At 37.5% G+C, this 12,797-nt stretch overlaps 1 protein-coding gene across 4 annotated transcripts in view; it reads left to right on the plus strand.

The window, feature by feature from the left end:
- The window catches only part of NUP214 (nucleoporin 214), a 97,456-nt gene that overhangs the window by 74,429 nt on the left and 10,230 nt on the right, over positions 1-12,797 (plus strand). For 2 of the 4 annotated variants that reach the window (XM_031954852.1, XM_031954854.1), the window contains 3 exons: positions 1,301-1,371; positions 4,855-5,011; positions 11,492-11,644. In XM_031954852.1, coding sequence (XP_031810712.1) covers positions 1,301-1,371; positions 4,855-5,011; positions 11,492-11,644 — 381 coding nt within the window. The remainder of the gene's footprint in view (positions 1-1,300; positions 1,372-4,854; positions 5,012-11,491; positions 11,645-12,797) is intronic. The other 2 variants (XM_031954853.1, XM_031954855.1) reach the window with 1 other exon arrangement.

Here is a 12,797-nt window from a genome sequence, read left to right on the forward strand (position 1 = left end):
ATCTGTTCCAAGCCCTTTATTTTATTAAGGTAAAAATAACTCCCCACAGCCATAGAGGAAACTTTGTGACTTGGACTCGAGCACTTTGACTCTTGATGAAGTATCTTTTCATTATGTAGCACTGCTTCCTGGCAGAGCTGTCTGATTTTAGTATTGTTCAAGTGGGCAGATGTTCCTGTTGTTTGTCACTAACTACTCTAAAATTTAACTTTTTTGAAGTGAAGCTATAGCACCTCACTGTACTGTATTTTATATTTATATACACATTTTGAGAGGCCTCAAGACCTTGAAAATACTTAACTAGTTCTGTGTTCTTTTGATTCCAATGGTCAGAGGATCATGGTAAACTCAGAAGCCGTTTAAACACACACACACCCTTATTTTTGCAGATGAGGCCCAAAGGTACAGAGGTAGAGAACTGGGTTCCTCTAACTCCTATGAATGATAATTCATCTCAATGTATCATGTAAATGCTTTCCTTCTGGTGCTTGTTTGTTTGTTTGTTAGATAGACAAATCCATTAGTGATTATTCATTCCTTTATTTATATCCTTTTAGTATAAGGTCTGGATGGGGGCAGCATGCTAAAGTGGAAAGAGTCCTACACCAGGAAGTCAGAAGACCTCAAATCAAAACCTTTTGTGTCTCATATATTCTCAGAGTGACTTCACACAAACCATGTAGCCTCCATTTCCTCCTCTGAAAAATGAGGAACTAAATGGCTTCAAATTCCCCTCCATTTTTGGCCTTTTGTGATAATGTGTGTCTAAGGGAATAATATTCTACCCTGAGAGTGTCCACTCCTATTCTCTTAGGATCCTCCTTCTTGCATATTTGATTTGAAGTTTGACAAGAAGGCAGAGTGCCCCAATCAAAAGAGTGAAGAAAATAGAGCCTTTTTTAAGATTGTCCAAAGAATTTAAAATATTTATTCTCTCTTCTCCTCTGAAGACCCACTAGCTAATCCAAAGACACTTTTGAGGTCTGTTCTCTATTCAACCCAAAATCCCTAAAGAAGGAAACTCCTTTTTCTGCCTTTCTTTCTCCTTCCCCCTTTTCTTTCTTTTTTCCCTTCTTTCCCTTCCTTTTTTGTTCTTATCCCTTCCTCTAATTTTCCTTTCTATTCTTTCTTCCTTTTCTCCCTTTCTCTTCGCTTCTTCCCTTCCTCTTTCACTGTTCCTTTCCTTCCAGTGTCAAAACTCCTGAATAGTACAAATTAGGCCACTAAAGAAAAAGCCATTTAGATCTAAGTAGTGATCACAAGCCATAAGAGTAACACTGATAACACTTTTATTTTACAGGTTTTGGTTCCAGCAATACAGGTTCTGTGTTTGGTCAAGCAGCAGGCACTGGAAGCACAGTCTTTGGCCAGGTAGGGCAACAATGTTTGGTATTGGGGTGTGTGTAAGTGTATCAGGGTATTCTACTGGTGTTCAGACATTTTCTTCTTACATATGATTCCCCCATACTCTCTAAACCTCCCCAAATGTCCTCAGTTCATCCTGCAAACACTATTGCTACTAAATGATTATTAGTTTCTTCTCACATTATCACAACATTTTGAAATCTACAGAGCTCTTTTCCAACAATAGTCCTGTGATATACGAATACAAGTAGTATTTTCCTCATTTAATTGATAGGAAAGCTGAAGTTCAGAGAAGTAAAAAGACAGTCTCTCTGTCATAACTGGGAGAACTGGGCTTTGGACTCACTCAAGTCTCTGGACTCAAGTCCTGCCCTCTTTCTATTATCTATATTGCCTACTCAGTTAATAAACATTTATTAAGCACCTACTCCATGCCAGGCACTGTGCTAAATACTGGGGATACAAATACAAATGAAAACAAAGATAGTTCTTGCCCTCAAAGAACTTACAATCTGAACTCACCACTCAAAAAAGACACTGAAAAGGGAAGAGGGGGTCAGGGTTCTTGTTTTGATGAAAAGTTGCAAAGAAATCCAAAAGCAGTCGAGGGAGGAGAGGGATCGCATCACTACCCTCCAGACAAGGTCTCCTCAAAGAGGCAGAGACTACTGTTGAGATGTGAGGACTAGGCAGATTCAGTCTTGCAGTATAACTAGATTATCCAGGCATAAAGAAAGGCATGATTCAGAGATCCAGAAAAGTCCAGAATCAGTGGAGTTGCTGGAAAATAGGGAATTTAGACCATCTCTCTATCCTCTGTGGAACTTCCTCAGGAGTCTTTAGGGTGGGTTCCAAATTCCAATTTATTCTGATCCTTTGCTGCTCCCAGACTCTTTCTGAAGAAAGCAGCCTCTCCTGATTTATGCCTCATCTCATGCTGCCTCCTGGAAGAGATTAAAGTCATGTTACCAAGCTGGGCTTCCTTCCCAAAGACTCTCTAGCCCATTTAAATATGATCCTGATCCTTTCAATATTGAGATAGAGAGAAAAGGATATAAGTAGAAGGGAAAGGAAGAAATTGTAGGCATCTTGTGAGTTTAAGGGGGCCTTCTCTCCTTCAGTTCTATTCCGTGCCCCAGATTGTGTTCAACTGAGAGCTTGTTAAAGGTATGAAATTAAACATTCCACTGTGATAAGGCACCTTCATTTTTAATGTCCCTAGCAATGAAAAGGGACATTTTCACCTCAGATAGTAAGGACATCTGAGTGTCCTTAGTGAACCTACAGTACAGAAGCTGCCTTTGGTTTACTCAGGGAGATTCCCAAGCAGCCTGATACCATGCTCTGACAATGCAGGATTTGCCTTTACTGAACTGGAGAGCTTGGCGGTGTATCACAAAAGGCAGTCATGTTTCTGTGCACTATTGCCTAGGAGGCTGCGCTTCTGTCTAAGCAGGAAGAGTGGAACATCTGGCTAACAGGGTAGTGAAAAGGCAGGGTGATGAAAAACATTCAGCCCAAAGCATGCTCTCATTTTACTTTCACTTTCTTGACAGGCCACAAACCAACCAAATATATGTAGCAATTCTTCAAGAAGATTCCCATGTATTCTGACTACTCTCTATTATATCACATAAAGGAAATAATCCTGATTTGTCCTGTAGCAATTTGCTGCTTTGGATATTTGGGGATCATAGTTTTAGATTTAGAACTGGACAGGAATTTGGAAGTTATCATGTTCAAATACCCTCATTTTATAGATGAAAAAACAGAAGGCCAAAGAAATGAAATGAGTTGCAGTTTAGAGCTGGAAGGCTCCTTATGGAACCATCATTCCACCCCATCTCCCATCTTTTTATAGGCTAGGAAACTGTCTAAAGTAGCTTAAGTGACCTGGGTCACATAGGAAGGTCATACAGTTCTGAGGATGTGATGTGAACTTCTGTCTTCTTGACTCTTAAGCTCAGGGCTCTCTCATTGCATTGCACCTCTCAAAGGGCCCATTTTGTGATTTGTCCTCATCAAGTTTTTCCATGCTTATCCCAGAGGAAGCTAATATTATTCATTTCTTATTTCAGTATTTGGGGGGGATCAGCAAACTTCTTCCCCTGGAGGTAAGCAGGGACTCTAGTATTTGAATTGAGCCCATTTAATTTTGGCTAATACAGTTCAGTCAGAAAATGCATTTTCCACTGTCACAGTGGTTGAAATTTGGAGTCCTGTGTCTCATAATTTTATAAATTTCACAAAGTCTTTGATGAATAACAGAAATAGCAACTCATATTCATATAGGACTTGAAAGTTTGCACAGGTCTCTACATGCCTTTTCTCATTTGATTGGCATAATAGCCCTGAGATCAGAGTAATTATGACCTAGCCAGGGTCACACAGTTCATAAGTGTTTATATTAAGACTCCAAGTCCTACACTCTTTTCTGTGCTGAGCATACATTACTATCAAAGGGAGACGTGACACTAGAATGATGTTAATGACCATTAGAGTTTGTCATTCATCTGTCTAGAAGAACTGAATTCCACTCTGGGAAATGAGGTCTCTGCTACAGCTTTGCTTCCGTATGTGTTTCTAAGCTAAGGGCAGCACCTGAAGACAAAATTTGAGAACTTGGACAGAATTCAGCTATGGTCATCATTTCAACAATGCAGCTTATTTAGGCTGATTTCTACAGTACGGTGAAAGTCATTATTAAATAAAAGTATAGAAATTGTGGGGGTGGAGTAGGCGTAGCAAATAGCAGCATATATCACATATTGTCAGTAACTGATTTGTTCAATCTGATTGCATTAAGAGCCAGGATTCTTCATGACTTACAATGCTATTTTCAAAATTTCATGTAGAATTCTTGAAGATTGGATTTTATTCCCCTATCTTTTTTTTTTTTTTTTTTTTGTAATAGCTTTTTAATTGACAAAACATATGCATGGTAATTTTTCAACACTGACCTTTGCAAACAATGCTGTTCCAACTTTTCCCCTCCACCCCCTCCCCTAGATGGCAGGCAGTCCCCTACATGTTAAACATGTTAAAATATATGTTAAATACAATACACACACACACACACAGAGTTATCTTGTTGCACAAGAAAAATCAGTTTTAGAAAGAAGTAAAAATAACCTGGGAAGAAAAACAAAAATGTAAGCAAACAACAACAGAAAGAGTTTTATGCCCCTATCTTGCTTAATATAGAATAAGGACCAGGGACAACAATATAAATACCAGTTAAAAGCAACCAGTTATTAACACATCATTTCTCAGAGTTACAGAGTTCTAGACATAGAACAATTTGAAAATCTATTGTCCTTTAGGAATGTCTCTATTCAAGGCCAACTAATTTTCATATTTCTGGAATATCCATTAGGAAAACAATTTTTCTGCTTGTAGGGTATGTGAGGGTCTCCTGCCCACGGATATGTCCTGCCTTTTTGAGTGACCTCTAATCGTATCATACTTCCTGTTTCTTTTGTTTCTCAGCAGTCATCTTCTTCAAGTGGCGGTTTGTTTGGGTCTGGAAGCACTGGAAGAGGTGGGGGTTTCTTCAGTGGCCTTGGAGGAAAACCTAGCCAGGATGCCGCCAACAAAAACCCATTCAGCTCAGCCAGTGGAGGATTTGGATCTGCAACCACCCCAAGTAAGCAAGCTAGATGTTCAGAGAAAATGAGAATTTTCCCTATTCTTTAAGTTTTTCTTCACTTTCACCTCCCTCACAGTGTTAACAGGAAATTAAAGAAAGAAAAATGGAAGGAAAAAAAAAGAACAAATGCCCATTTAAAACAGGTTTTCTTAAATGCAGCTGTGACTTTCTTTATATGGTACCTGTTTAACAAATAATGTCCTTTATGATCTTGAAAAATCCACAAGGAAGTATGAAAAAAGAAATATAGCTCTGCTAGGCATTTGTTCCCAAGACCCATGTCTTTCTCTTGTTTGTTGGGAATGAAATAATAGGGAGGAATGCAAACAGACAGCCAGAAATCATCTTTAAAAAGACAAAAACCTATGTGAGGGGGAAAGTGCTTTCATTGATGCAGTGGCCCTCTTTTAATCTTTCTCTAAAACAGCTTTTATAGGGAACTGTCACCCAAAAGTTAGAAGCCTTAATTATTTCTCATCAGTTGCATTTTGTGTGATTTTCCTCTGAAGCTGTATTCACTCCATATCCTGACTCTCATTTCTAAGGTTCTTTGTTGATGTCTGTTCATGGAACAGTAATACAAAGTTTGGAAGTAATACAAAGTTTGTTTTTTAAATCATTAAAAAATATCATGCTGCTGATGGGAGGATTAGATCAGGAAACTGGAAGTCTGTCATGTTCACAGCCCAAGTCTTCTATTCTTTCATTTAATGTGTAACATAAAACTTTAATGATTCAGGAGATAGTGTTCTGCAAACTCAATAGACATGTGTCTCTAATATTGAGGTACCATCTATTTCAAAATAAAACTCTTTCCTTATTTTTCTCCCTTTTGAATCTGAAGACTCAGTGTCCATAATTATGATGTCACTGACAACAGTAGAAATGAAACAGGTTATTTAGCAAGAAAATGGTAGGGTTGCTTTTGCCCACAAAATTGTATATCTGGAATTTTTAAAGTATTTGGATAAAATACATTGTGGCTACCACTTCAGAAGTTAAAATTTTAAAATTTCAATCTTCACATTAAAATTTTCTGTTTACCAGCACCTAGGGGCTTAATAAGTCATTGTTGAGTGATGATTGCTTCATCCCACTTTGTACCATTATTCATATAAACAATGGTTTGAAATACAATCGCTCTTAGCTGGAATGTAATATATTATTCAGTCAATAATATCAGTGTGCTAGCTGAGGATTTGGGTTTAAAATAAGATTTGATCATCCACAAAAATACAAGTATTATTTTTATGGGTAGTCTGAAGTTCGGGAGTATCAGTAGCTCCTCTAAAAGCTAATTGGAGGTAGGGAACAAGTTGGAGGGATAGAATGTTAAAAACCATGTTGTTAAGTTTGGGTTTGGTTTTTTTAAGTATTTAAATTGTCATTAGATAGTACCAAGGACAGCAACTTCTTAAGCATTGACTATGCAGTCACTCCAACTAAGAAATTACTATGGGTAGAATGGCAAACCAAAGTTATACAAAGAGGAAAGGAAAAAAAAATCAAATGAAACTAAAGAAAGAGAAGATAAAGAAGAAAAAAGCAAATAATTTTCTGTCAAGGAAAAGAAATGTACTGTACTCTTTAAAATCATCAATTATGGGCTTTTTCTAAGGTATCACTGGTCACTTTTTAATTTCTCAGTATTTGAACCTGTTGAAATTCTCTAATTCTTTTTTTGCTGTTTATTTATATCTATTCTCTGTCTTCCCTCTCTAATCCAAGACTAAATTGGGTAAGGACTTTTCTATATAAAATAAGTGGGTAGCACTGAGGAGGAGATCATCCCATCTTCTCACTTTCCTGAATGGCCAGCCACCATCCACACTCTCCACTCTGCTCTAGGAAACTCTCCATTACCAACTATCCTACCCTTTATGCACACACACACAGGAATTTATTTATTTGGGAGCCTAGCCGCCTGGATATTGTAGTAGCCTCCTTCCCCCCCACTTTCCCCACCCCCCCATCGATTTTATATCCCATTTGTTACCAGTCTGATAACACTAGTTTGTCCCATTGCTCAAAAACCTTTTATCCAGTAGATTTCAAGAAAAAGTTGAAGTTTTTAGTCTGACCTTGAAGGAAAGCCCTCTGCGTTCTGCCTTTCTGACTTCATTTTTCCCAAAACAAATTCTCTATTTCAACCAGGCTCATCTATTCCATGATTATATGGAAAGATGACATCATCCTCTATACATTTTTACCTCTGAATCTTTATTCATTCTGTTCTTTCCCCTTGGATTGTAATCTTGAAAAACGACTGGAAATGTAATACTGGGGGAGAGAATAAGGGGAAGAATAGCAAGAAATACTATCCATTGGATTTGGTATGATCTCCACCCAATGTAAGGGCTTCTTTCTTTACCCAGGATTCCTCTCTGTTTGAATCACTGAATCCCCTAGCATTCAGCAGGATTTGCCCTTACAGAGCAGTTACCTTCTTTAGATTTGTACTGAGAATATTGTTTCCAATCCTCAACACATTCATTTTGTTCAAGGACATGAAAGGGATATGAGTGTCATCAAATGAAGAAGTCAGCTTTTGAAAGTCTAGCAATTAACATTTGGTCTTAAGATAAGGATCTTAAAAGTAGAACAGAAGAAAATATTCCTATCTCAGCTTCTCAGATTTTGCATTAGGTTCATATTTGTTTTCCTTAATGATATAAAATAACCTAGAATAGGTTTTAGATCTAGGATTTAAAGTTAAAGTCTCTCCCTTCTCCCTGGGCCCAATATAGTGATTTCTCCAAGATCACCCAGATTGGAATCCAGTTTTTCTGATTCCATGTCCAATAAAGATGATTCTGCTACCCCATATTGCTTTTCTCTTGTTCTTTGCTTTAATGACTATCCAAAGTGTGACCATAATCATGTTACTTTCTCTAAGTGATACCTTTGTGCTGTTAATGTCTGTAGTTTGTGGGAATTCCTCTTTCATTCATTTTCTTATAGTTTCAAATGGTCCATTATGTTATGCTAGTGTTTTCAAATTAAGAATCTCTCCTGGGAAATAAAGCCTACTTATTCCCTCTTCTTTGGCCAACAAGGAAAAATGATGGATAGAGTGAGTGCATGATTATAAGATACTTCTGAAAGAAGCCTGTGTTTGTTGCCCCAAAAACATGGGTTATGAGATAATTCCCAAAGATTACTACACATTTTTTCTTATTGGTTAAGATATTTTGCCAATGAAGAATCTCCTAAAGTAATAATACCAGCTTTTGAAATAAAAATTTCCAGAAGTCATAGGGTCTGGGTGACCCTTTTAAGTGAGAAGTTAGTGACACAGAGTAAGCTAAGAAGAAGAAAAATACAATGCGTTTTTGGGGAGGGTTTTTTTTTTTTTTAATAACAACCAATTTTATATAATAATACCAATTCTATAGCTCTATTCTTGATCTGTATTAAGTTTAGGTAATATCCTTAATCTGAATTGGATTATGATTGAAGGAAAGAGAAAGGAAAATACTGGTAGTAATTATGTGGACCTTGAACATAAGGGGCTTTTAAAGAAACACTAGTTTCATATTTTCTTTGGCTACCAAGTAATTGAAGGTGCTGACCATGTTCCTCAGGAATTCACTTGACCTTAATTTTTATATAGTTACACCAGAGTTTGTCTGACTGAAGACCCAGGAAGTCTAACCTTGCATCTATAGTCCTGTTTGCTCTGTGGGGCTTATGTTGCTAGCACCAGCAGAGGCAGGAAATGAGAGCTGTTTGTTATTGAAATACCCAGTAACAGTGATTTGCTGAGAGAGGTATGCTCTTCTGTTTGTCTCCAGTATCAAATATACTGGCACTGAAAGCTCCAAAATGTAACCTCCAGCTTAGCATAGTAAGGGAAAGATCAGGCTGCTCAAAGGGACAGCTTTTCTACAGATACAACTCAGAGCTTAATAAACACATTATTTTGGGCTAATAGAAATTGATTTTTCTCTACTCCAGAATTTTCAACTGCCACATACCTGACATGTTCAGTCCTGTGCCCTCAGCCAAGTGGTCACAAATTGGCAAGGATGTTTTTGAAGAGAGGACACCCATGTAGGGATCTGAGTCAGACCTTACAAGCCCCCTAACCCAGGAATTGAGAGGTGCTACTGTCTTCACAAGCAGAATTGCCAGAACCCTGAGCAGAGTAAAAATAATGTCATAACTGAACATACTGGTAGCATTGCATTTTGTTCTTTGAGGGCTGTGAAAAGCATCCAAAAAAGTTTGATTAAATTGGCTTTGAGAGGGAATTTCTTTCTCTCTTCAAATGACCTGTGTACCCTGGAAGCTCCCAAAAGAGGAATCTTAAGAGGTACATAATATGCTTTCGCTTAGTGACATGGACAATTCTATCCAATCTGTGGTTTACCGTATGTTATCTATAAAGGACTTTCTTTTCAAATCTGCTGCTGGCTTTTCTACCATGTTTCATAGAATCATGTAATTAGAGTTAAAAGAGCTAAGACTTTACAGTCATCAGCCCAGTGGCCTCCTGTAACCTTGAGGGGAGGCCCCTGAATGATTATGTGACAGAGCCACAATCATGCATCCTAGAGATCAGGAGTTAGAGCTGAAAGGGATTTCAGAGACCATATAGGACAACTTCCTCTTTTTAAAGGTGAGGAAACTGAGGCCCAAGGAGATGAGTTGGTGTACCCATGATTCCACAGATAGTGTCTGACATGGGCTTTAAATCCAGGATTTTTCCTGTCATTCAACTGGTATAAACCAATAAGCAATACAAGCAAAGCACAATTAGAAAAGTGTAGCTCTAAAAATGTTGCATAAACTGTCCAAAGTCAAATTACAGTAATTTAAAAAATTTGTTTTAATTACTTCATCCTTTTATTAATATAGATCCTCTAATTGGGACAGATTTCAAATATGCATGAAAAACATGTATTGCCTGTCATACTCTTGAAATTGATAAGGGGCAGCTAGGTGATGCAATGGATAGAGCACCAGCCCTGAAGTCAGGAGGACCTGAGTTCAAATTTGACCTCAGACACTTAACAGAAGCTGTATGACCCTGGGCAAGTCACTTAACTCCAATTGTTTCATCACCACACACATCCCCCCAAAATAAATAAATAAAACACTTAGACCCTAGTTGATAGTAGATAAGTGATCTAAGTCAAGGACATTTAGAAGACCTCATAGAGGAAATAAGGCTGGAAGTTTCACATACTATCTTTGACATTCTCCAGTACTTCCATAATTCCTGTTGAGATCAGAAATAGCAAGATAATGGTTTTCCTTATGCTTCCACTTCCACTTCCCATTAGGACCTCACCCTCTTTTGTCTGGACTGATAAAGTAGCCTCCTAATTGGGCTCCCTGCTTCCAGACTTCCACAAACAGATGTCATAGTAACCTTCCATAACACAGATCTGACTGGGCTACTCCCTTGCTTACAATTCTTCAGTACCTTTCTTTTGCTTCTAGATTAAAATGCAAACTCCTTAGCCTGCTATTTAATATACTGCTTAGTCTGGGTCAAGCCTACTTTTCCAGATATTCCATCTCTCTCGTCTATATGTTTGCACATACCATCTTGTATATCTGGAATGCATTGTCTCCTCACCTCCATCTGTTAGAATCCTTAGCTTTTTTTTAGGGCTTCGTTCCAGTAGGTACCACCTCATATGTGAAGCCTTCTCTAATTCTCCAGTTGCTCATGCTCTGGCTTATATTTATTTTGTTAGGTACTCTATTGCCCAACAGAATATAAACTTCTTAAGGCTAGGATCTTGTTTTGTCTAGCACAGTCCTTTGTACCTAGTCAAAGTTCAATAAGTTTTTGTTTAATTGAATTGAATTCTCCAAATTAGGCATTATCAAACATGTCAAACCAGATAAACCAGACAGAAAAGAATAAGAGGAACTCATGAGACCATTCTTGGTTCTGATCTTGCCTTCCCTAAATACATCAAAATGTTAAATTGCCCCTAATTCTTCAGGAAAATATCCCCTTTCCTCAGTGACTATTGTCACTATAAATAAAGTTCTAAGAAATAAAATGACACGTACTATTATCTATATTTAGGTGAAAAAACCTTCATGTACCTTATGTTTGTAATCTGTTAACACTTTGTCATGGATCAAGATTCCTTCAGGAATATAAACGGTGGCTTATTTAAAAGGGGACCCACTTCATGGAATGCCATAGGGCCTCTTCTAAATGGACCACACTGTCCTTGAGTATTTGATTGTAAAATCATGCCAGGAAAATCCTGACTTCTCTTGCCAGGCTTTATTAACCCATGATCATGGTCCAAGCAAGAAACTATTGAGGAAATTGTTTTTTATTAAACCCATCCTACTGGCTTAGATCCTAGCTTTTTTTTTTTTTTTTTTTTCACATCCCCACATATTCCAATGAGGGTTTCCTCCTTTCCTTTTTTTAATGACTTTTATCTTGAAAAGTAAATACATTTTCCCTATAATCTTCATAAGTGTTGTTCATCTCTCCAGATACTTCTAACCTTTTTGGAAACAGTGGGGCCAAGACCTTCGGTGGATTCTCCGGCTCATCATTTGGAGATCAAAAGCCTGCAGGCACCTTCAGTTCTGGAGGAGGAAGTGTAGCAGCACAAGGTTTTGGATTCTCTAGTCCAACCAAAGCAGGTACTAATTCCCTCTAGTTTATCATCTATCTGCCTATAAGATACAGAGGAAGAAGTAGGAACAGATCTAAGGGATTCTTGAAAGGCAGGGAGAGGGCAGGGGATTCTAGCTTCTGTTACATGTAAAATTAAATACAAGACTTAAAAGAAAACAGCTCTAGTTTTTTTTTTTGTTTTTTTTTTTTAAGTTATTCTTTTGCCTAAAAATCAAAGTACTTAGGATGAGAGACAAAAATATTTTTTAGGGTTGTTTCTTTGGAATAGTCTGAGATGAAGTCAGTCTTCCTTGGGTAATCATGCAACCCTTAGAGAGACTTTTCACCTTGATTCTTAGGCACAATCTCAAAAGTATTTTTTTTCTGAATGGCTCTGGTCATGGAATAGGCCACTCTAAACTTTTAAAGAGATCTTCTCTTTTTAAAACTTAAACTGAACCACTTTTCCATTACACCACACCCTGTAGTCCAGACTTATTCAGGTCTGTGCTCTTGCTGTCAGATTTTAATTCTACTGAAATTTTAAATGGATGTAATATCTCTGCCTCATTCTATCCCCTCAGTAAATACTTTTAAAAAGCCAAGATATTTTTATTCTTAGTACTAGCAAGAGTGAACTTAACTAAGAAAATTTCATTTTTGACTTGTCAGCTATTTTTTTTTTTTATTTAATAGCCTTTTATTTACAGGTTATATGTATGAGTAACTTTATAGCATTGACAATTGCCAAACCTCTTGTTCCAATTTTTCCCCTCTTTCTCCCTCCCCCCTCCCCCAGATGGGATGTTAAATGACCAGTAGATGTTAAATATATTAAAATATAAATTAGATACACAATAAGTATACATGACCAAACCGTTATTTTGCTGTACAAAAAGAATCAGACTCTGAAATATTGTACAATTAGCCTGTGAAGGAAATCCAAAATGCAGGTAGGCAAAAATATAGGGATTGGGAATTCAATTGGGTTTTTAGTCATCTCCCAGAGTTCTTTTGCTGGGCGTAGCTGGTTCAGTTCATTACTGCTCCATTGGAAATGATTTGGTTGATCTCATTGCTGAGGATGGCCAAGTCCATCAGAATTGATCATCATGTAGTATTATTGTTGAAGTATATAATGATCTCCTGGTCCTGCTTATTTCACTCAGCATCAGTTTG

The sequence above is a fragment of the Sarcophilus harrisii genome, chromosome 2 (assembly GCF_902635505.1).
Source record: "Sarcophilus harrisii chromosome 2, mSarHar1.11, whole genome shotgun sequence".
NCBI classification, from domain to species: domain Eukaryota; kingdom Metazoa; phylum Chordata; class Mammalia; order Dasyuromorphia; family Dasyuridae; genus Sarcophilus; species Sarcophilus harrisii.